The sequence below is a fragment of the Megascapheus bottae genome, chromosome 22, assembly GCF_031878675.1.
Source record: "Megascapheus bottae isolate mThoBot1 chromosome 22, mThoBot2.hap1, whole genome shotgun sequence".
Lineage (NCBI taxonomy): Eukaryota > Metazoa > Chordata > Mammalia > Rodentia > Geomyidae > Megascapheus > Megascapheus bottae.
In genome coordinates, this window is record NC_143530.1 from 5,859,008 (window position 1) to 5,883,759 (window position 24,752).

General features: G+C 39.5%; 2 protein-coding genes across 4 annotated transcripts in view; one reads left to right on the forward strand and one right to left on the reverse strand.

Moving 5' to 3' along the window:
- The window catches only part of Runx2 (RUNX family transcription factor 2), a 177,498-nt gene that overhangs the window by 131,639 nt on the left and 21,107 nt on the right, over positions 1-24,752 (reverse strand). The gene's annotated exons all lie outside the window — the stretch shown is intronic.
- Supt3h (SPT3 homolog, SAGA and STAGA complex component) overlaps positions 12,636-24,752 on the forward strand; it is a 251,889-nt gene continuing 239,772 nt past the window's right edge. For both annotated transcript variants that reach the window (XM_090355553.1, XM_090355552.1), the window contains exons 1-2: positions 12,636-12,885; positions 22,521-22,621. In XM_090355553.1, the coding sequence (XP_090211679.1) occupies positions 22,521-22,621 (101 nt within the window). In that variant the 5' untranslated portion in view covers positions 12,636-12,885. The remainder of the gene's footprint in view (positions 12,886-22,520; positions 22,622-24,752) is intronic.

A 24,752-nucleotide genomic window follows, 5' to 3' on the forward strand; every position in this document is an offset into this window, starting at 1 on the left:
AAAAGAACAGATTTCCCTGGGCTGGGAGTGTGGACTAGTGGTAGAGTGCTTGCCAAGCATGCATAAAGCCCTGGGTTTAATTCCTGGGCACCACATACACAGAAAAAGCCAGAAGTGTTGCTGTGACTCAAGTGGTAGAGCTCTAGCCTAGAGAAAGCCCAAGGACAGTGCCAGGACTGGCAAAAAAAAAAAAAAAAGAATTGATTTCCCAGTCTCTAAAGTCGTATATACTCCTTTCTGAAAGTGAGGAGGTTCACTTTTATATTAGGTAATTACTTATGAAAAATTATAGTTCACTTATGTTGTTTTTTGTTGAAGCCCTGATGCTTGGATTTTTTTTTTCAAGCCTGGTGCTCTGATACTTGAGCCATATCTCTATTTCCTCAAACTAGGAATAATTTAACAGAAACTAATATACCCAGGGAGCTGAACAGTTTGCCATTTCAAATTATGTACCTTTATTTTTCTGCTGAGAAATAGTCAAACATGACTAACTGGATAGTTCAACCATGAAAACATGTAAGATTAAAAGATCAATTGTGAAGAGGTAGAAGTGGGGGAAACAAACAATGAGATTCTGATAAGGGTCCTGTCCATGTATTTTCTAAGTAGATGGCATTGATCTCAAATCTCTGTCTTATTTAACTTGCACAAAATAGGCAGATACATTTTATTTTGAGGTGACAGTAATTTCCGTACACTGAAAATAACATCCTTTGCAACCATTTAAGCCTATGACAAAATAGTAGATATTTTATCCATTAAGCGTAATAAAGAAAAACAGAAATATTTTCAGTTTTTATGAACAGAGGGAATTTAGTAGAAGTATTTATAGGCTCTGAGAGAACTGAGTGGTCAGCAGGGGATATGCTGCAGTCCAGAGGTTAGTAACAGCTGGAATTGCTTCCAATCTAGGACTCTGGAAACAACAGGACTAGGTGTTCTAACCAGAACTCAGGAAACAGGACCACCTGGGAGGAAATACGGTGGGACCACCCCCAGGAACCACAAGGAGAAGAGTTATTTAATGAAACATGGAGCCAGAGGCAACACAATGTCTACTGAGCAGCACTGTAGGGGAGGACAGTTCTCTAGATTTGGACTACTACCTGTCCTCTACTCCTCCAGCAGCGCCTCTGTCAGCTAATACTGCTTAAAAAGATGTGAACTAAAGATGGTTCAAAAAATGCTAAGTTGCCAAAGTGATTCAGAAACTTTCATTTCAGTGGCTGGTTGTGTTTACTCACTCTTCTGCATTGAAACTCTGCTCATATGTGCTGAGTGGATAGCTCAGTAGCATGCTTGCCTACCATTTAACCCCCAGTCAGTTGGTAAGGGTGATTTTTTTTTTGAGAAACACAGAAGAGCAGGGAAAGAGACCACTTCAGATATGTACGGTGTAAATGCAGAATACAAGTGGCCAATAGATGCGTGGGTTAGTGGCAAGCAGAATAATGAAGTTAGACCCTACTTCACGCAAGTACAAAAAGTAAATCAAAATGAAGCCAGGTCTAAATGTCAAAGCCTAACACTATGGCTCTCTTAGAAGATAACACAGGTACCAATAATCTTGAGACCACAGATTAGGCAAACGTTTCCTTAGGTATGATACCAACTAAAGACAAACAACTAAAGAAAAACTCAAAGTAGACTTCAAATATTTTAACCTTCATGGTTCAAAGAATACTATCAAGAAAAAGAGATGTCACAAAATGAGAGCAAATGCAGATATACAAATAAGATGTGTATTTATGATGTGAAAATCATACAACTTGATGAGGGTCTAATATGCAGAATAAGTAAAGATCTTTTCTAATTCAACAACAGCAGAAGCAATACAAGGGAGGTAAGGATATATGAATAGACTTTTCTCCAAGGAGACATAGAAGCCCATGAAATAAGCCTACTACCATTAGTCATTAGAGAAATACAAATCAAACCCACCACTAGATATAATACTTCATATTCTTTAAGTTGGCTATAAGGCCAAATTTTCCTAATCCAAAAACTCAAATTCTGAAGTGCTCCCAAATCTGAATTTGATTTGATTATCAAAAGAATAACCCAAGCAGAAAAACTCATGCTTTACTTAAGACAGATTTCAGTCAAAATGCAGGTGCACTAAAAATAATCATGAAAAATTACATTCAGGCTGCATGTAGGTGGGGTATTTAGAACAAACAAATCTGATGTTTCATGAAATGAATTGCATGGTGAGAGTCCTTTCCCCAAGATAGCTTTTCAAATATTCCAATATACAAAACAGTTCTAGGGGGAGGGAAATGGGGAACAAGACATGAGAAAGGGTATCAATGTTTGTGAAGTAATGCACCTTCTATCTGGTGAATATAATGTAACCCTTCTACTAATTACAATAAAAATATATGAAAAAATAGTTCTAGTCTTGAGTATTTTGGGTAAAGAATATTCAACTTATAATAAGAAAAGATGGATGATAACAAATGCTGGGTAAAGATACTGAGATACTGAAACCCTCATGCGTTGCTGGTAGAAATATAAAATCCTGCAACCATTGTGGAAAACAGTTTGGCAACTGATTTAAAAGTTACACATGTAGCCAGGCACTGATGCCTGCTAGCTACTCAGGAGGCTGAAATCTGAGGATCGCAGTTCAAAGCCAGCCTTGGGCAAGAAAGTCCATGAGACTCTTATCGCCAATTAACCACCAGAAAACCAGACTGTGGCTCAAAGTGGTAGAGTGCTAACCTTGAACAGAAAAAGTTCAAGGACAGCACCCACACCCTGAGTTCAAGCTCAGGGTGACTGACAAAAAAGTTATATATACATATATAATTACCACAACACATACTAACTCCTCTCTAAGACTCAAGAGAAAAGGAAACTTACACTCATAAAAAAAAATCTTGTAATGGGGGAGAAATCTGTGGGTGTATCATCACAATATATATAGGGCAAAAGATTTGATTATCTCAATAGGACCACAAAGGGCATTTAATAAAATGTGAGTGTATTCCAAATAAACATGTTGTTGACGTGAAAAAAAATCTTGTAATGGATATTCATAGCAGAATAGAACAACGTAATAGGTAAAACACGGAATGTTGAAGCCATTTGACTGGCCAATGGATAAACAAATGTGGTAAAGCCATAGAGGGGAATATACAAATGCCATGATGTGAGTGACCATATATCATTGTTTCAATTAATAAGAAATGTCCGGATTAGGCAAATCTATTGAGACAGAAAGTAGATTTTTGTTTGCTAGAGACATGAGTGCTAATGGAGCTGGGGCTTCTTCATTATCATTACAGAGTGATGAAAAATGTGTCAAGATGAGTTAGTGAGTGTGATCATTGAACACTCTTGCCTTTGCTTGTACATATTCACATTGCACAGTAAGTTCAAAGCCAACATGGACAGAAAAGTCTATGAGACTTATCCCCAATTAGATTTACCAACAAAAACCTGGAAATTTAGCTCTACCATGGCAGAGCATCAGCCTTGAGCAAAAACAAAACAACAACAACAACAAAAACCCAAATCTAAGGGGCAACCCACAGGCCCTGAGTTCAAGCTCCAGTACTAGCACACATATACAAAAAAAATGTTCTTAGCCTGTACATTTGGAGTGCCAGTTATATGTAGAGTGTAGCTATATGTGGAGAGCCTAGCTTAGTGCAGTCAAGGAGTTGAGAATTAATGGTGACCACAGATTGTTAACTCTCAGGGCTTTGAAGCCATCCTCAAGAAAGCCATCAGATTTTGCTCAGGATAGAAAAATAGAGATTTGGGTCCATTTCACCCAAGTCTTTAAAAAAAAACACGAAAATGTTACTGGACATAAGGATTGCCAGCCCTTCCTCAGCATTTCCTGTAAGGAGAGGAATGCTATCACTTGAGGCCATACCTATGGTGAGAAGGAGGCAGGAGCTGGTAGATAAAGAGAGAGTAGAAAGAAAAAACTCAACTTTGCAGGGCAATGACAGTTCATACACACCGGTAATCTTAGCTACTCTGGACACTGATATTTAAAGATCATGGCTCAAATCCAGCTCAGGCAGGAAAGTCTGTGAGTCTCTTGCCTCCAGTTAACCACCAAAAAAGCCAAAAGTGGAGCTGTGGCTCAAGTGATGGAGCTCTAGCCTTGAGCAAAAATGCTCAGGGTCAGTGCCCAGGCCCCGAGTTGAAGTACCTGGACAGGTACATCCACACCAGTGCGCACACGCACACACACACACACACACACACACACACACACACACAATCTTGTATTGTATACATAAACTGTTTTGTTAAGTGGCAAAAAAATGGTGAGAAAATCTCAGTACGTATCTTTAAAAAATTAAGAAAAGTGAGGGGAGGGGGGTGAGAATGTTGAAAGGGTGACATTGATCAAGACACATCATGTTTGTAAACTGCTTTGTTGAATGGCAACCTCTTTTACAGCTACTAAAAAACATTTTTTTTTCTAAAAAAGCAAGAAAACTTTAACTTGAATAGTAAGACTTAACCACTGCCAGAGGTTCTTCCCTCTTTTCTCCACTATCCCGGCACCATCATTTCTTTTCTCTTCCATTCTTCCCTCCTTTTTCCTTCCCATCCTCCCTACCTTCTTTCTTCTGCACTTACCCAGCCCAGGACAGACACTGGGCTTAGAACTTAACATGGAGAGTCTCATGTACTCTTCATGCCAATTCTCTAGACATGTAGATAATAGCTGAAGCAAGTGGGGCCTAATGAAGGCTAATATTTCCAAATGTCCCAAGTGTAATATTTCCAAGTCTGAGAAGCAATGACGTCAATCAAGATTCTGCACCTTACATCTCCTAGTACCTTATTACATGGACACCTGTCTCGACTCAATAGAATCACTGGCAAAGTTCAAAGCCGAAAAAGCACATCATATGCTGGTAATTTCCACATCTGCGTGTGAAACAATAAGCATCAACAGAGCACACAATATGTTTTAGGCACAGAGTTGGGTGTAGTATTGGTGTGGGGAATGCGAAGATGAGGCAGGATCTCAGGCTTTGAAGGTGCCAACAGGCCAATGTTGATATTCTGTTGTATTGGAACCCCCCCCAAAAGGTAAAAATTAAGGAAATTCACTACGTAATTTGAATTTTAAAATGATATTATGCTCTTATAACTTGGCTCATTTACCCTGCCCTTACCTCCACTATATCTATACGTGCTATGCCAGTTTGTAAATATTTCTACTTTTCCAATGCCTAATGACTATTTTCTTATTTACATACTATTTTCAATCAGGTTACAATTAAGGTTTGCTTGTTTGGATTTAAATCTAAATCATAATCTGTATTTACTTATTATAAAGATTACGTTTCAGAGATTGGTGTTATATGTAATTGATATTTCTGCATCTGTCATATTGCTTCAAGCAAGACATATATCACCTCAATCACTTCATATGAATTTGCCGATAAAAAGAAATCTTGAGGAGCCGGGAGTTTGGCCTAGTGGTTAAAGTGCTTGCCTAGCATGCACGAAGACCCGGGTTCGATTCCTTGGTACCACATACATAGAAAAAGCCGGAAGTGGTGCTGAGGCTCAAGTGGTAGAGCTCTAGCCTTGAGAAAGTCCAAGGACAGTGCTCAGGCCCTGAGCTCAAGCCCAGGACTGGCAAAAAAAAAAAAAAAAAGAAATCTTGAACATTTTCTGGAGTGTATGCTTCTTTACTTTGCTGTTGATTAGGCTGTTGAGAAGAACATTCCTTACACCATAAAAGTAGTTCTGAATTAGGTTCCCAAATATTTGTGTACTAGCCACATTGTTGGAACAATGATATTAGCAAATGACTTTATTATTGGTATGACTTCATTAATAGTCATTTACTATTTTTGGCCCATTTCTTTTTTCACATGTTACTACTTGGTGCAAGATAAGCAGGAACAAGGCTGAAAAGGTTAAGAAAAATCTATATGAGAATAATTGAGAAAATTTAAATTCTTAAACATTTTCTCCCTGGAGAACTGATCATTGTTAGTTAAAATTGGAGGACACGGGGATGAAGCATAATTTGAGAACTGTTATTATAGGGTGAGTCACTGAATATTTTGCTGCAGTGCACAACAATTTCATTATTTCCCTATTAAATATGTAAAACATGAGTAGAGAGGCATGGGTTTTTTTCTTCATAGCATTTCCTTTGTAAAACTTGGAAGAAGGAATCTCTTTGTTCAGGTTTTTAAAATCTTGTCTGACACTCCATTTACAGAGAGAAACCAGCAGAATTTGTAACAATCTTGAAGGATATTGTTCTGAGTAAATATATTTTATTGTAATGTGGAAAGTATTATTACTAAAAGCTGACTTGGGTGTGGTTGAATAACATAGTTTGTGCTTGGTTATGGCTTGCTACTTGGGAAAAGCACAAATTCTGTAGAAGCTCAGTTACAGTAGAAAGATGATTTTGAGTCCCATAATGAGATTGTCAGGTAGGAGTCACAAAGATTTTAAAATTGATATGCAGGCACCAGTAGCTCACACCTATAATCCTAACTATTCAGGAGGCTAAGTTCTTAGGATTGTGGTTCAAAGGCAGCCCAGACAGAAAAGTTTGCGAGACTATTATTTTCAATAAACTTCCAGAAAAAGCCAGAAGTGGCATCATGGCTCAAGGGTAGAGCCTTAGCCTTGAGCACAAAGAGACTCAGGGACAGTGCATAGACCTCAGAACAAGCAAAAAGAAAAACAAAAACAAAAGCCCTCAAAATCAAAAGAACAAAGGGAGAACCAATATAACAGCAATACTCACAAGACAATATTTTGGAAATGAACTTTACAACTTGGGAGGAGGTGGAAGGAGGAAAAGTAAGACAAAAACATGGGAAGAGGTATCAATGTTCCAGAAGTAATGTACTGATGGGGCTGGGAGTTTGGCCTAGTGGTAGAGTACTTGCCTAGCATGCACGAAGACCAGGGTTCGATTCCTCAGTACCACACATATAGAAAAAGCCAAAAGTGGTGCTGTGGATCAAGTGGTAGAACTCTAGCTTTGAGAAAGCCCAAGGACAGTACTTAGGCCCTCAGTCCAAGCCCTGGGACTGGCCAAAAAAAAAAAAAAGAAGTAATGTACTCACTACTTGATGAATGAAAATGTAACCCCTTTATACATCACCCTGACAATAAAATAAAATTTAAAAACAAAACAAAACCCATCAAGATTAGAAAATCTAGGAATTCACAGAGGTTGATTTCTCTGGAATCTTTTCCTGCTTCCAGTGACATTTAGTGCTCTCAAATGACTACTCCCTAATTATTTCTCTTACTGTCTATGTACGGGCAGGTGAAACAACTCATGTTACAGTTGACGTGTAAGAGAAACGGTTCTTAAATTCTGTAAGAACTAAGCTGGTAGGTAGTCAGTGTGCCCTCAGAGACTGGATCTACTGGAATCTAAAAGCCGATAAAACAGAGGCAATGGAACTATTCAACATTAAATAGGAATTTGTGCATAAGGAAGAGCAGAGAAAGGCTGCACAAGAGGGTTGTAATGGGAGAGAACTGAGCAGTGCAGCAGCAGGCCAAGACAGGAATTTATCTTCAAGCTGTGTTTCTGTGACACAATCCCCCCACCCCCACCCCCAGGATCATTTCAAAACTTCAGCAAACTTGTTGTCTCCACAGGGAACTTCATGAAAATGCTTTTGGGTGAAATCTAGGAACACTGCTAATTCCGTATTTGAATGTTGGCTGTGGCATAGAATTGACGGTAGTTCAACGGGAAAGCTCCCTAATCTAGCCTTAAGTATACATTCAAAACCAGAAGGAACTATAAGGACATTAGCTCCACAAACACATGAAGAACTCGAAGGCTGGCCATCGGGTTCACCCAAATGGAAGCATTGTGTTGTGCGTGGTAGCATGTACTTGCAATCCTAGCTATTTGAAAGGTGAGACAGGAGGATCATGAGTTCCAGGATAGTATGTAAAACATAGTGTGACCCATCTAAAAGAAATTGCCATACTGACATAAATTTATTGTGTTAGGAAAAATAAACCCTGACAGTTGAGATACACTTTGTTTCATAATCTCATGCCTAATGCATTAAAACATAAACAGTGTAAAATTTCCCCTAAACAAATTAAAATCTAGAAAACAGCAGGAAGTACATTTCTGCATTTTCAACTTGTCAGGAATGTCTCACTTAAATCCTGGTTAACAACTCTGCCATGTAGGTGTTTTAGTTCCTATTTTGTACAAGAGAACACTTATTTTCAAAGTTTAAATAACCCAGGGTATTATGGCTAGTACATGGCACCAAAATCCATCTTTTGCATAATACTTGCGTTAATGAGGCTGGTCTAAATATATTTTGGAAAGAAGAAATATAGCTTATGCTCTTGTAAAAAGCTGGAAATAAAAATGAAGTAACCTGCTTAAACCTGTTCATACATTCTTTGATCACCTTTTAACAATTGATCTGAGCATTGCTTAGTCAAATAGGTTTATTGCATCCAGCTTTCGAGTGTAAAGTAGGAATAGCAAGTTGTATTAGTCACACTGGTTTATTTCACATGGCACCAATTAATTTTTGGCCCTGTTTCCATGTGTAACAGAAAAGGAAAGCAGTGATTTGAATCATTCACTGAAATATATTGTTTTATATTTAAATACTTCAGTGAAAATACCTGAAGGACTGGATGCTTCTGTATATTTCTCTCAACTTGAATTCTCCACTCTGCTTTTTTTTTGGGGGGGGGGTTCGTTCTTTACTATTATTTTCTACTACTTAAAGGCTGATTCGCTTTTCTTTAATTCTTTCTTTCTTTCTTCTTCTTTTTTTTTTTTTTTGGTTTGAATTTATAATTCCCCAGAAGGCCACAGTACTCTAAAGGTTTGGTTGCCAGCTGATTGGCTTTTGAGAAACTATTGGCTCCTGTGGGATCTAGCTTCATGAATGGATTAATCCATTGATGATTTCTTAACTTGATGATGTTATTGGAAGCTGATGCAAACTAAATGATGGTACCTAATTTTAGGAAGCAAGTTACTGAGGGCTTTCCATGGTAGAGTATGCCTTGTCCTCATCCCTTTCTTTGTTTCTTGTCCACCATGAGGTGAGCAGCTCTTCTCTGCCATGATGTTTCTTCCCTGTCACAGGCATAAAGCAATTAATGGAGCCAGCTGACTATGAACAGAAACCTATGAAACTGTGCACAAAAAATAAATCCTTCTGCTAAATGGTTCATCTCAAGTATGATCTCACAATGATGGAAAGTGTCTAATGCAACCTTGATGAAAGTCTACATGAGCCTCTATAACATCGTAAGGATTCAAATGAACTCAGTGATTACAAAAATGTTTCAAATCCAAATTTCTTTTCATTTTCCTAAAAACTTAATACTGGTTTTTCCCACTGGCTGCAGTACTCTTCCTTTAGATACTTCCAGGTATCTCATTGGCCTTCTTCAAGTCCTTATTCAATGTTAGTCTCAGTGAGTAGTACATATTTGTTGGACTATAACTGATGTTTCTAGAACAAATGTGTCAGATATTGTTGTGCATGGGAATGAGAAAAGTGACAAAGCTCTTTGAACCCCAGATAACCTATGATTCTCACATCATTCTGACTCATGGGAACATGATTATTTTCTTAGCAGCCATGCACTAATTTTTAAAGATGTTCAGAGTGACCTAGGAGAATGATCATAATTACAGTACAATAACTGAATACTAAAAACCTTAACATTTTCTCATAATTATCTTGCTCTGCTCTGAATATACAAATGCAACAGAAAAGTATGGAAAGACACTTTGATTGCACATGAATAATTCTGTAGCTCTACTCCCTGTAGTATATCAACAGATTTATTTTTTTTCTTTTGAAATGCAGAACCACGAGTTGAATATGCAAGTAGGCCTAAATCAAGAGTTCTACATAGTCATGTAACATTTTGTGGCTCCAACGCTATGATAGTTGTGAATAACTTCAGGATCTACCTTTGGCCATCCTTATTTTAAAGGCGCATAGTTTTAGGTCTGCAAGTTATCAGTGTATTTGGCTAACACATCCCATTCTGCATGAAAACTGATTCCCAGTGAAGTAATAAAGTGACATTCCCTAGGTTCTCCCCACAATGGTTAGTCAGAAGAAATGGTTCTAAAAAATCATATGGAGTACCTTTGAGATTGCAATTAAAAATAATTCTCAAGTCCAAAAATTAGTTGAATATCACAATTATATATGCAAGCCTGAACAATGTACAGTTCCACCCAATTTATGTCCCTCGTGCTTATAGGCATCTCGACAAAGTCACAGATCACAGAAGAGTAGACATTTTATAAATCTCTTGATGTGAACCATCCTCAATGCAAACACACATGAAGAAGTCATGTTTGTGATTCTGTATTAGTTATGGCTTTTGCTGCTCCTTATTGAACTCAATCATTTTGAAGGTGCCAGTAGGGACTTTTATGTGCTCTTTCTCTTTGTTCTCAGGAGGCTGAGTCCATATGACCATCACAATGCTATAGGCATGTAAAAATCTGCATGAACAAGGCTTCATTTTCTTTAGTGACTTTGATGGAGACATTTTTGTGGTAATAAATTTACTTGGTTTCCCAGTATATTTTCCCCACATACTTCCGGAATCACTTCTTTTTCCAAATGATGGCAGGTGGTAGTCATCAAAGCCTTAACTTCAGCTTTGTTATAATTAAGACCCCTCATAGTATTGATCATACAGGATACTTATATGTTTTTGTAGTTTTGTTGAGAGCTCTGCTCTCAATTGTATAACAAAAAAAAGCTAAAAAGTGTTTTTTGATTATTTTTTTTGTGGGTCATAGGGCTTGAACTCCAAACTACTACCCTACCCCTGGAGCCATAGCGCCACTTCCGGTTTTCTAGTGATTAATTAGAGATAAGAGTCTTTAGTGCCTGGGCTGGCTTTGAACCATGATCCTCAGATCTCAGCCTCCTGAGTAGCTAGGATCACAAGCTAGAGCCAATGCACCCGGCAAAGCTAAATCGTTTTGAAAACAGATTTTTTTTTTTTTTTTTGCAGATCACAGGGGCAGGGCACCAAGTTCATGTGATTTTGACGATCTCTGCCAGTAATGCTATTTACAGTTTTTCTGATTGGAAATTTAAGCTCCTGGTGCCAGTACCTTAACTTTCTTTCCTTTCTGTCTCTCATGTTTACTACTGCTCATTAACTTTCTTTTCACTATTAGGGTTTGAATTCAGGCTGAGATTTGCCAGGAGGCACTCACTATCACTTCAGCATCACAATCTCAATCCTTTTTACATTGCTTACTTTTCAGGTAGGGCGGAGAGAGAGAGTGGGAGGGAGGGTTTTCCCAGCATCCCTGGATGGTGATCCTCCTATTTACACCTTCTGTGGAACTGGCATGACAGATGTGCCCTAGCTCATTTTTTGAGTTGGGAGTCATACCAACTTTGTGCCCATCATGCCTTGAACTGCGATCCTCCTCATTTCTGCTTCCTGAAAGCCTGGGTATGAGTATAAACCTGGGTATAAAAGTCTGAGCCACCATGCTTTCATTGATAATCTGGTGCCCATCTATATAAACATTATGTCCCTGCATGAACTGTTGGATATGGTCACACGTATTGCACGTAATTTTAACTAAATTCATGTATCTAAATGTTAGACATCTAAAGATATTTCCTTGGATGTGATCAATTTTCTCTTTAACTTTCCTTTGCAATATGCTAAAAAGAAAAACCTTTCCAATTATGCACACCAGAGTAAACCGGTCTTCCTTTTAAAGTTATGACAAGTCACTCTATAGACTACACACCTTACCTAGCTAGAATTAAACATTGGATTCGCGGCCTACATATGCATATTCTTTTGGAACTTTAAGTGTTTGGTAAATATTCAAGTGTTGGAGTGACTGAAGACACGAGACTCAACGACATGACACAGAAGAAATAACCAAGCAAGTGGCTACTTTTAAACAGCTTTAGCAAATAGGAAGAATAAACGTGAGTCCCTCATTTATTCCTAGGCAAGAAGGCAAATGGGGTCATGCTTGAAAGGAGACCTGACAAAGGTTAATGGCTGAATTCCTATCAGATATTCTCCATGACATGGCCAGAGTGGTGTGAGCACGGGCAACAATCGGTTTCTATTCCTAACCAGCAGGAGACTTCAGATGAAGCGCAGAGTGGACGCATCGGACCCCACTGTCCTCTGCCTGAGGAGCGCACGGGAGGGCGCAGGTCCCGCAGGGGGAGCCCCGGCCCGGACTGGACCGCAGGTCAACCGGGATCCTCGGGAGAAACGAGCCTAAGGATTCCAGACGAGGAAACCGCACCGCAGAGGCTCGGGAAGGAAAGGCGGGCCGGTGTACGGCGGGCCGGTCCCTCTGCGCGGTCCCGCGGGGCGGAAGCACCAGCCCGCTAAGAGACGCGTTCGCGCCCCACGAGGACTCGACACACCCCGGCGCTCCGAGGCCGGCACAGCCCCGCCACGCGCCCCCCGCGGGCACCCGCGCCCCGCGCCGGGACCCGCGCCGCCTCCCAGAAGCCCCCGCTCCCCGGCGCGCCGCGTGGCTCCGCGCGGAGCCCCGCCCCCGGAGCGTGGCGGAAGGATCGCGCGCTGGGCGGAGGGCGCGCGCCGGGGGCCCCACTGCGCATGCGCCCGCGCCGCCAAAGGGCGGAGCGCCCCGCGGCTGCCTCTCTCGTCAGCTCCACCCCCGGCCTCCCGATAGCGGCGAGCTCACGCCATCTTGCGACCCCCCCTCCCACCTCGGCCACACCGCCTTGTCACCTTCTCCCTCTCCACACGCTCCGTCCACCTCCCGCCCCCCTCCCCATCGTGTGCTCCCGGGCCGCAGCGGCAGAAACCGCGCCATCTCTGCCCCACGCGGGACGCGCAGCCGGCCTACAGTGTTGTTAAGCAGAGGTTGTCGAGGGCGCGGGGTCGGTGGGGAGGGGGAGCGCGGGCCGGGCCGCCGCGGGGCGCCTCCGCCCCTCCCGCCGCGCCGGCCACGCCCCGGGCCGGGTCGGGGGGCCGAGGGGGGCGGGCGTGGTGGCGGCGGTGGCGGCGGTGGTCACGGTGACTCCTCCCCGCGGCCGGGCCGCCCGCCCCACCGGGGGAGGGAGGGCCGAGGTGAGGGGAACGGGCCGCCCCGTCCGGGCCGCCCCCCCCCCCCCGCGCACACACGCCGGGGGACGTGGCCCCCGCGTCCTCGCACGGCGCGGCGACCTCGGGCTGCCCGAGGCCGCGCTCGGGGCTGCGGGCGGCGCCCCGCCCGCCCCTCCCGGCCGGTGGCCCTGCTCTGGAGGTCGTCTGGTGTTGAGAGTGCGCGCCCACAGGTCTTCAAAACGCGTGGCCCAGGGGGAGCGGACAGTGGCGCCTGAGCCCGGCGCGGAAGCCGCGCGCGGCGGTACACCGGGCGGACCTCTGGACACTCACCTCCAGAACCGCCTGGTGAGCTGCCCCAGAGAGGCAGGACTTGAGGAGCAGCCACTTGGCCAAAGCGAATGTGCTTTATTCGTGATTCTAAGTCTTCATGTAGTCCGGGCCCGTGGCTGCCCTGTCAAATAGCACTTCCCTCCTGCCGGAGTGGAACTAACCCCAATACCTGTGGCGGCCCTCTGGTCACTGCCAGGCACGAGTAACCCTTGAGTACTTGGAATGTGGCACGTGCCACTAAGCACTGTAAATCTCAATTTATTAATGAATGACAATGGAAGTAGCTATACATGGCTAGTGGTCAGTGCCTAGGATAACAAGGGTCTAGAATGTAGGGTGCCCTTCTATTTTTTTTTTATTCAGTTGAGTTTTAAATAAGGAAAGCCAGTTCTTGGAACATTTGTTGCCTTAAGGAATTAATTTTATTGAAATCGTTGTGTTTCATTTAAATGCTATAGTTCAAAGTCTAGGTTTGTCATTATTTACTTATAGCTTGACAAATGAAAGCGAATCATTCCTCTGACTCCTGAGTTGTACAGCTAATGCCAGATTTGTTTGGAAAGCCATAATAATGCTAACTACAGTTTTCTTTTAGTCATTAGTCTTCTATAGTATGATCATGAGTTTTTATCTCTTTGCCTAGATTTTAGTATCAACTTTTTTTTTAATCTGAAAGTTGGTGGTTTTCTTTTTTCCTTTAATATAAAAAGCAATTTGATAAGTAATAGTAGTAGCTTTGGGGCATTGGGATATTTTAGAAGTAGTTTCCTTGTTATCCATGTAGATGGAAGTGAAATTTAGTGATATATAATTTCACAAGCTTACTTTCTTTAAAGAATGTACAAGCAGGTGTTTATAAAGTCAAATGTGAAAGTTATGATCTATCTTTCCTTCCTTCCTTCCTTTTATTCATTCTTTTTTCTCGTTTGGTAGGTTGAATCCAGGGTTCCTCCTCTGAACATGTTAAGCAAGTGCTCTGCCACTTAAGCTACACACTGAGCTCCTGAGAATAGAACTTAAAAACTGTATATATAGATGGTACCCTTAAATGTGGCCTGATGTCTGTAAAATAATTAGCTTTGTTACAAAACTGAAAGTAATTGTTAGATCAGGAAACTCATGAGTTAGGCCATATACAAATAGTACCTGGTAACATACAAATCAGAATGGGTTGACCTTGACAGTGATTTTCTGTCTTAGTTATTCTGGCACAGTCATGGCTTTAAAGCCTAATGTTTCCAGCATAAATGATACTGTTGCCCCTATCACTATCTAATAGCCTAGTTGGGATTAAATAATCAAATGGCCCCCATAGTTGTAGACTTGTGGCAATGTGTAAAATACACTTTGCGATGATTAAGTATAATGCTATCTCAGAAATATACTTATTCTCAAACAGTAAGTTAATTGGTTTTGTGCTTGATAATAGATAAGATGTCTGGAATAAGGCCAGCAAGTGCCTTATTCATTTAAGCCACTGGTTAACTTAAAAAATTGGTGTTAAGAGAGAAATCTTGGGTAGCTTGAGCTTTGGTTCTCTTTTTTTGGAGGGACAGAATGTCTTTTTCTGTAGTGAGCTAAGAAGAAAGTTGGGCCCTGTCAGTTAAACCGGAAGATTGGAGTATTTGTGTTGAAATAATGCCTGGTGAAGTTGAATAGTGAAATCAGTCCAAAATCTTTTTGTGTATTACAATGTTACCATTTTGCATATAGTTTATTTAAACAATGAGAAGTAATTCAGTCAAATGCATTGTTGTATTAATTGAAGTTATATTAATTGAATTTATATGTAATTGAGTCAGACACTCTTGCTTTAAGGCCTTACTCTGATCCATAGTAATAACGCTCATGTCTTGGCTCATAGGGGTGAAATGAGGTAACCCATGTGACGTGTTCAATATAGCTTTATAAATGTTAACCTTAAGTAGATTGAACTGTTAGTGCTCTGAGATGCATGATGGATTAGTGGAAAGAACACCTGAAAACCAATTGCAACAACCCAGCTTTTGTCCTTTTTGTCCTAGTCTCTGTGATTTCAGTTCAGTTTTCTGAACCATGGTTTTCTCATAAAATGAAATTAGTGTCTCCATCACAGCTTCTCACAGAATTGGCAGTGAGTATCAGATGAAAGCAGAATTTGTGAATTACTCTATAAACAGTTTTACATTTATTTGGTTTTCATTTGGTCTGCCTCCAGTAAAGAGCAACCCTAAATTGGAAAAATTACACCTTTTGTAGATTAAATTGTTTATAAGAGAGAACCATCACCAACAACTATTCTTTTTTCAAATAGTCCTTGTTCAGACCCAATAATGGTGCCGCACTAATCTAGAAACACTAAATCCAATGCACAAAGCAACTCGTACTACTGCTCAGGAAGAGGCAACATTTTCTTAGACACTAGCTCTGTTCTATCTACTATGCTAAACCCTATAGCATTTCATTTATCTAAACATGTCATTCCTAACAAGCAGGTGATAATGTCTCTGTCAGATGTCTTTGCCCTCATAAATTATGCAAATATAAATTATTTTAAAAATCTTGACATTTTGCTTTTGCTATTTAAAATGCTGTAATAGTTTTTATTACCAAATCCTGTGTGTTTTAAGTTCTCCATATTGGCTGAGTCTTGGAAAGAGTACTACTAATCAGAACTTTTCTTGAAAATGGGCACCACACTTAATGAGAATCCTGAAATGAACTTCCTTCTTATCATTTTCCCCATGAAATGAGCACTTGTTATGTGTGAGGCCCTATGCCAAGTGCTTTATGCAATTATTCCCTGTAAAGCTAGAAGTATTTTGAGTTGTCATTTTAGAAATGAGGGGTCTGAGGCAAAGAGGTGACATGATTTGCCTAAGGTCACATGGTAAGCGTTAGAGCCTCTATTTGAAGTCCAGAGCTGGACTTTCACTGCTACACTGGTGGCTTGGCATAGACAACGAAGTTTACCATGACAGACACATTTTGGAGATCTTATACGTGAATTAAGATACATTTTTATTTGTGTGTTCCTTGTTGTGTGGTAGAAGGAACTCTGGACCAGGAATCGGGGTAGGGGGGGTCAGTTTGGGTCTCAGCTTGTATCACACTAAATAGTGCTGTGTCCTTGGGCAGTTCAAGAAACCCCTCTGGACTGTAGTTTCCCCACCTGAAAAATGAGGGATTTGGATGGAATTAGTGATTTTCAACCTCTAGTTCAAAGCCTGCGCATGTCTTTGGTCCCCCTCCCACCAGTTTGCATAGTTCTCTTTGTTGTTCTCTTTTTGCTTGAGATAGTCTTTTAAACAAAAGTCTGTGAGTACATCATTTAAAGTTACCAGTGTCCAAGATAACTCAATGACAGTGTAAGCCCACTTATTGTTACATGGACAGCTCTAGTAATTTTACATTATTTTAGCGTATTAGAAAAGAGGCTATCTTTTACAAACAAAAAACTAGGCACTAAAATGGAAGATTAGTGATTTGGGTTGAAGTAGATACTTATCTGAATGGACTTAATATTATCTAAATGGACCAGAATATATTGGCTACCTAGGAGTAACAGTCTCTTTTATTTTTAAAATTTTTGACAGTCAGCAAGTAGTTTTACTCTTGATCCCCTCATAATTAGGAAAAATACATGTGTTAGGATGATTGTGAAAATACATTTAAAAAAATTACAAACTAAACTGACTTTTTTTTCTTTTTTTTCTTTTTTGCCAGTCCTGGGCTTGAGCTCAGGGCCTGAACACTGTCCTTGGACTTTCTCAAGGCTAGAGCTCTACCACTTGAGCCTCAGCACCACTCCGGCTTTTTTCTATGTATGTCGTACCGAGGAATCAAACCCAGGGCTTCGTGCATGCTAGGCAGGCACTCTACCACTAGGCCAAACTCCCAGCCCCAACTGACTTTTTTTTATATGAGTTAATCCATTGAAAAAAATTACAAACTCTAAATTGACTTATTTTTTATGTCTACATAAAATCTCCCACTAGTCATATAAACTATGTTTTTAACCACATCAGGTACTTTTTGAATTGTTTATAGTTAATAATAGAATTCCCATAAGATTTAAAATTTCTAAAATATTCATCTTATGTTGGAAGAGAATGTTAATGTTTAAGGGACCTGTTCATTTTTAAATATCCTGTCAAATATACTTCCTCTTTACTGGTAGGAAGATAATTGAATTTTAGGTTTTCCACATATCTGAAAATCCATTTAGTCATTGAGTTTTATGAACAGTGTTTAGTATTAGAAAACTGCGTTCACTGTGTGCTGTTAGGATTGGATGTTGTGTGTTTTTCTCATCTCAGTAGTTGGCAGTACCACTTATCCCAGGAGTTTCTTAGGGCCTCAAGCCTCAGAGTCATTCTTGATTGCTCTTCTCTCCGCCCCAGGTCTAATCCATCTGCAGGTTTGCTGTGCCTTCAGAATAGATTTGTGTTACTGTCTCTGCTTGGCACATTCATGTAACAAGTGTAGACAGTGACTCCTAAGCGTTCATGATTATATCCTTGCTTCCTTCTAGAATATTTTTGCTTATGTGGAATGTAGCATATTTCAAGTAATGTCCATGGTCAAAATTTTCTTATACACATGCAAAATTTAACTACCTGTAGCCTTCAAGGCTTGTTAAGGAATGGCCCCTTCATAATGCTCAGATCTTATTTTTTGTTGCTCACCCTGCTTGCTCACCTCACTCTATCTACACTGGCCTTCGGAATCTTGGTACTTTGCTGTTCTTTTTGCCTGGAAGTTCTTTACAGATGTGACCTAGTATTGGCTATTGGTTTAATGATCAGGTCTATATTATATTAATGAGAAGTGAACTTATTTCTTGGGTTCACATTTAAACTGTGGCATGTTGAAATGATCTAGGTCCCAATCTGCACATCTGAATTCATTTTGTAAAATATGGCAAACAGCTGCATTTCAATTGAAAGCTGAAACAACTGCAGGACATGAACCCATTGAGAAGATTACAGTAGGCTTTCAGTTCCATGTTAACTGTATTTATTAGACAAAATTGACTTGAGTGCTTCTGCTTTTAACAGAACTCCCCCCCTTTATTTTAAATGTCTGGAAGAAAGGAAATAAAGCATTGGAATTATAGGACTTTGATGCGTAAAGAAGTTAATGTCTAAAGAAGTAAATTATCTAAATCATCAAACAAAATGTGGGAAGGGGAAATAATTATTGTAAAAAGTCTAATGAGCTATCAGCTCATCATGTCAAGAAAAATGTTATTCACCTGTTTGATTTGAAAATTAAATTACTTGACTGTGAAAGGATATTCGAGCTATAATAAAGTAGGATTGGGACTTTTTACCTCTTACCAGTACTTCTTACCAGTAAGTACTCTTGATGTAAAACATTTGCAGTGGAAGGCAAGGGAGACAAAAGAATAAAAATTTCCTTCCTTGCCCTTTCCTCTTTTTCCTCCCTTCCATTTCCTCCCCTCTCCTCTTTCCCTCCTCCCTTCCCTTCTTTTCCTTTCTGTATGTACGTGCGCGCGTGTGCGCGCATGTTCGTTTTTGTGTGTGTGTGTGTGTGTGTGTGTGTACCAGGGTTTGAACTCATAGCCTGGGCACATTTCCTTGATTTCTTTACTCACTCAAGGCTGGTCCACTTGAACCACAGCCTCAAATCTCAAATGTTTTGGCTTGCTGGTTAATTGGTTAATTGGAGATAAAAATGTCAAGTACTGTCTTGTCCAGGATTAGCTTTAAACTGAGATCCTTAAATCTCAGTCTCTTGAGACACTAGATTACAGGCATGAGTCACCTGTGCCTGCCTAAGTTTTTTCTTTTCTTCTCCCTCCTGTCTTCTTGTGCTGAGGATCAAACCCAGGGCCACATACACAATAGTACATTCTCTATACACTCTTCCCTTTTGCCATGACCCCAGCCCAAGGCTGTGGTTTTAATATGAATTTGATCTAGGAAAACTCTGCTTCACAGAGTTAAAAAAGGATGAATAGATTTGAAAATGAAGGAATAGGTAGCTCCATGTCTCAGTTTTTTGACCATAAAATAACCCTATAGAATGGCATAAGTATTAGATATGACAAGAGTCAGCTTAAGTCATAATTTGTGGAGGTTGATGTTAATACTTATCTCTGAGTTTAACATTTCTCTTAAGTTCTCTGTCAGCCTTGTGTTGGACAGCAAGCAATGTTTTCCGAGCTTTTGGAAAAGTTCAATGCCTCTGTCTCTTTTTTTCTTTCTCTCTTCTTTTTCTTCTCTCTCTCCCTAAAGTCTATCCCATTTCTATTTGATAGTAAAAATCTTAAATCACGGGGTGTGATGGCTTACACCTGTAATCCTAGCTACTCAGGAGGCTGAGATCTGAGGATCAAAGTTCAAAGCCACCCGGGCACAAGGGGACTTGGGACTCTTATCTCCTATTAACCTCTAGAAAATGGAAATGGGGCTTGGCTCAAGGGTAGGGTGGTAGCCTTGAGATGAAGAGCTCAAGGACAGCGCCCAGGCCAAGTTCAAGCCCCATGACCACAAAAAACAAACAAACAAACAAAAAACTTAAATTTCCTATTTTCCATCTTTGACTGGTGGTGTAATTTTTTTTGACGGGGGCTTGAACTCAGGGCTGGGTACGGTTCCTGAGCTGCTTTTGTTAGCATTCTACCATTTCTGGCTTTTTCTGTGTATGTGGACCTGAGGAATCAAACACAGGGCTTCATGCATGTTAGGCAAACACTTTTCCACTAAGCCACATTCCCAGCCCTGTAATTTTTTTTTTCTGCCAAGTCTGGGGCTTAAACTCAGCCTGAGTGCTTGCTCAAGGGTAGGGCTCTGCCACTTGAGCCACAGCACCACTTCTGGCTTTTTCTGTGTATGTGGTACTGAGGAATCGAACCTAGTCTTTATGCATTCTAGACAAGCACTGTACCATTAGGCTACACTCCTAAAAAACCCTGTAATTTTTATTTTTTGTCAGTTGTGGGGTTTGAACTCCTGTAATTTTTTTAACCTAGGTTTCAGAAAAATAATTATTTCCAAAATTTTTGAGGGAATCTAGAACAAATTTAAGCTTTCAAAAGATGATGATCTTTCTTAGCATTATGTTGTTAATGTGTTTTAGACTACTGGGTTTTAAGGTTAGTTGGAGTGGAACTCTGTTTTTCTCTTTCTGTGCCTAGTGATCATGGGCTGGGTCTTAAGGCCCACACAGCCCACAAAATAGATCAGAAGGATATTGATGTATTCTAGGCAGTGTGCTGTTGTAAGATGTACAACTTTATGTCTTCTGCCTGCCTGCCTGCCTGCCTGCCTATCTATTTATCTAGTATGTCTGTCTGTTTCAGGCAGTAGATTCAGACAGAAGCTTCTCCTCCAGCCTATTTGCATAGGGCCCAGTCCTTGAAGAGTGACCCTGGCTTTGTTTATTTTATAATGGTAGTGGAATTGTATTGAGCTAAAATTTTAAAGTATTTAAGTTTTTTTAGACTTGTGGCTATGAAATAAGGATAATGTAACTTGATGTGAAAGCTTTTAGTGGATTGAGAAAGAAGACTTCTTAAGATCTTTCTACTTAACAGCTAACATTATTTCATGTTTACTGTATACTTAGTAATTACTAGTCTTTGCACTTACTTAATGAATTAATGATGTAATGTGTTAATTCATTTAATTTTTATAATACCCCTAAGAGATGAACTATTGTTCCTTTTTTATAGCCAAGGAAATGGAAATGCTGAGAAGTTAAGTTGCTCAAAGTTTTAGCAAAGTAGCAGAGCTTGGAATCAAACCTAGGTAGACTAGGTTTTATGACAGGTTTTGTGACTCCCTTTTTAACTTCCTCTGTACTTTACCTTCCACAATAGTCAGGCAAAGTGTTTTTCTGTTGTTTTTTTTCATTACTGTGAGTTTAGTGAGAAATGAAGAGGGTCTCAAGTACAGCTTTCCCCTGTAACCTATTCTTTTATAAGGTGTCAGAAACTATACAGGGGCAAGCCATTCTGAGACAGGAAGAGCCCCCCTCAGGAGCTGTACAGGAGCAAACTGTTTTTGATGGGAAGATCCCACTCAGGAGCTGTTCTGTGATGGGAAGACCCCAAAGAAATGATACTTATCCTTGAGATTTGTGGACTTGTAAAGTATTTCATGTGGACAATGTGGTTAGGTTTTCATGAGTTTTCTACAAACTTCTACCCCTATGAGGTTTCCCAGCAAGATGATCCTTTTGGCTGTCATCTTCAGATTAGTTAGTTGCCCAAATGAAGTTTTTTCTTTACTATCATCTATCTTCTGTAGTTCTATGAGCAGAACAGGTGTTTGTGAGGTAGCACCTCCAGAACCTGCCTTCTCAGTTTTCCTGTTCTGAATTTGCTGTGTTCTTTAGAATTCAAGAGAATTTTTATTTTAAGGAAGATTACAGGATAGCAAAATTTACCTGAATATATGAAATATCCTAGAAGTGAGGTTTTACCTCCTTTCAAGACTATAATGTTATTTTGGCCTCTTTATGTTCTTATTTATTTAATGTCTCATGCATTCAATAAAATGGCATGCATTAAGATTAACATCTACTTTTCTCATTCTGTATTGTCTTAACTTTAGTAGGAACATAGCATTGTTAAGTAAAATATTTGCCTGACATTATGAAATACCACAATGCTTACTTCTGATTTACTTTATTTGTATTATTTGTAGTTTAGGCTGTGATTCTAGTGGTCTGGATGAAACAGTATATGGGCATATTTGTGTGTGTGTGTGTGTGTGTGTGTGTGTGTGTGTGTATATGTGTATGAATGGGTGTGTATGTGTGTGTATTTAGTGGCTACTGGGAGCTCCATAAAGAATTACTAATGAATCTCACAGCTCCCTGCAACACATTTTAAAACCATTGAGCTCTGTCAAAAGCCTTTAATGAGTATTTTTATTGCATTACTTATTGCAAAATAGGTATTGACTGACATTTTATTCAACTAAGCAGCCTTTCTGTACTATTTCATGTGAATAAAGAACATTAAATGAATGAGAACTTTTATGCAAACTAGAAATCCTTAGGAACTTAAATTTTTCTATACCTTTTTGGAAGTAGTTTAAAAATGTTTTCATTTTAAGCACTTATTTATAAATACATTTTGTAAGGTCTCTATTTCATTTTTTATTTAGATGAATAACACTGCCGCTAGCCCAATGGCTACCGCTACTTCAAGTAGTGGAAGAAGCACTGGGAGGACCATAAGCTTTGCCACAGAGCTTCAGAGTATGATGTAAGTATGTCTCTCTGCACATGACAGCTCTTGCTGTTTTAAATCTATTCATGTTGAAGAACAATATAAAGTTTATAGAACTCAGCTTAGAAGTAATTTGTATTACATCAAGTAAAAAAATCCCTGTGGGAAGGGGCCAGAATTAGATAAAATGCCATAGTGGAATTGTCAAGAATCTTTTTATGGGGTATTATGTTAGTTATGCTTAAACATATTGCTGGGCACTGGCTTGTGGCTCACGCCTGTAATCCTAGCAACTCAGGAGGCTGAGATCTGGCCAGCCTGAGAAGGAAAGTCCATGAGATTCTTATCTCCAATAAACTCAGAAAAAGCCTATGTGGTACTGCTGCTGAAGTGATAAAAACTCTTAGTGCTTTGAGCACAGAGAGGCCGTTCAAGCCCCAGGACAGGGGAAAAAAACCCTAAAATTAAGTATGTGTTTGAAGATTTGTAATAAGTTAAGAGATATTTTGTTTTCTATAGAGGTGGTTCATTCAGTTTACTTTGTATTTCAAACTCCTAAAATCATAGAGCATAATATAATGACGAAGTACTTTTTTACCAGTCTTATTTAACCTTCCTGCCTAACTCTCCACTTTTGTTTTGAGATGTAATATTGTAAAGCAAATCTCAGACATTTAAAAATTCATAGTTCTTATTAAAACTGTATAATGTTAGTAGCTAAGAAACCTGATCTGTAGCAGTGCTAGCCAACTACGTTCATGTAGCCTGTTTTTGTAAGTCAATTCTCAATCATTTATCTAAATGAGCATCACTCAGAGTTGGATATTTTAGCCCAAAAAGCTGGAAGTATTTATAATTTGGTCACTTGTAGGAGAGATCTGATATCTGGGCTGTAAAAACAGCTCTCTACAAGAAGCAAGCTGAAGAGAAGTGTTTCCTTTTGTCATTTAAAGTTGGAGTTTCTGCTTAATATATCTGATAGACCATAGGCCACTTAAGAAACTGAAAAAGAAAAAGGCTAAATCTAGCACTTCATTATTAGTTTTGCAAACATCTTCCCAACTAATGTACCTAAAGCTGGGTTCAGAATGTAAAAGTTATTGTTGGCTATAGCTCTGGAATAAATGGTCATTTTCTTTCTATTTCAGACCTCATAGAGAGGAGTTTGAAGTTACCTTTTTTCCTCCCTCATGAATTTCTTTACAGAAAGGGACAGAGGGCCAATATTAGGCCTTTATAATTCACCAGTATTTTGTTAATGTAAGAGTCAACCTTTTTGACTATATAAAATCAGAATCAATGTACATCTGATCTTAAATACTTACTTCACATGGGAAAATGTAGTCTTTAGAGACTATGTTTATGTTGTGTTGCAAGAATTTGATTTTGTTATTCTTACTGCTTCTGTGTCACAGTTCTAAGCCTGTCTGCATTGCTGCTTTTCAGTCTTCTACTACTCCTGTCTTCCCATCCATTCACTAGTAATGACTTGGTTACTTGTTAGTTATCTGCTCTCTAATCAAGTAACTATCATTTATTGTCATTTCTAGACATTGGTTTCACTTAAAGGAGTCCAGTTTGACAACTAAAACTGTCATAATGCTGTTAGATACAGCCAGTTTTCTGTTGGGGCCTAAATAAAGGTTATTATATTTACATGGGAGTAGTAAATAGTAAATACCAGAGTGAAATCCATTAGGAAGTACTTCCAGATTTTAAACAGTTGCTAATGAGTTGAGATGAGAGTAGTTGTCCTTGTACTAGTTTTCCTACTACATACAACTGAGCATATTTGTCTTTATCACAGCTCTTTTAACAACAGGAGTTAGAATAAGAATACAGGGGCACATTTTTAAGTTCTAGAACTTAAACTAGAAAAAAAGACATTTTTATCCTACATTTCAGTTTATATGAAGTTAAGAATTTTAATTAATTTAAAATAATTTTAGAAGCTTTACTGGGCTCTTCCTTATTTCAGCCATTTATATATTTCTTGCCTTGTATTTGTTCACACTTGTGAGTCTAGTGATGGTGGTAGTTTTATTAACCCAGTGATACTCATTAATTCTGTGACTAGACTCAAGAAAAAATTTCTTTTTGTTGTTTATGTATTGTATTTTAATTATATATATGTATATATACATATATATACATATATATATATACA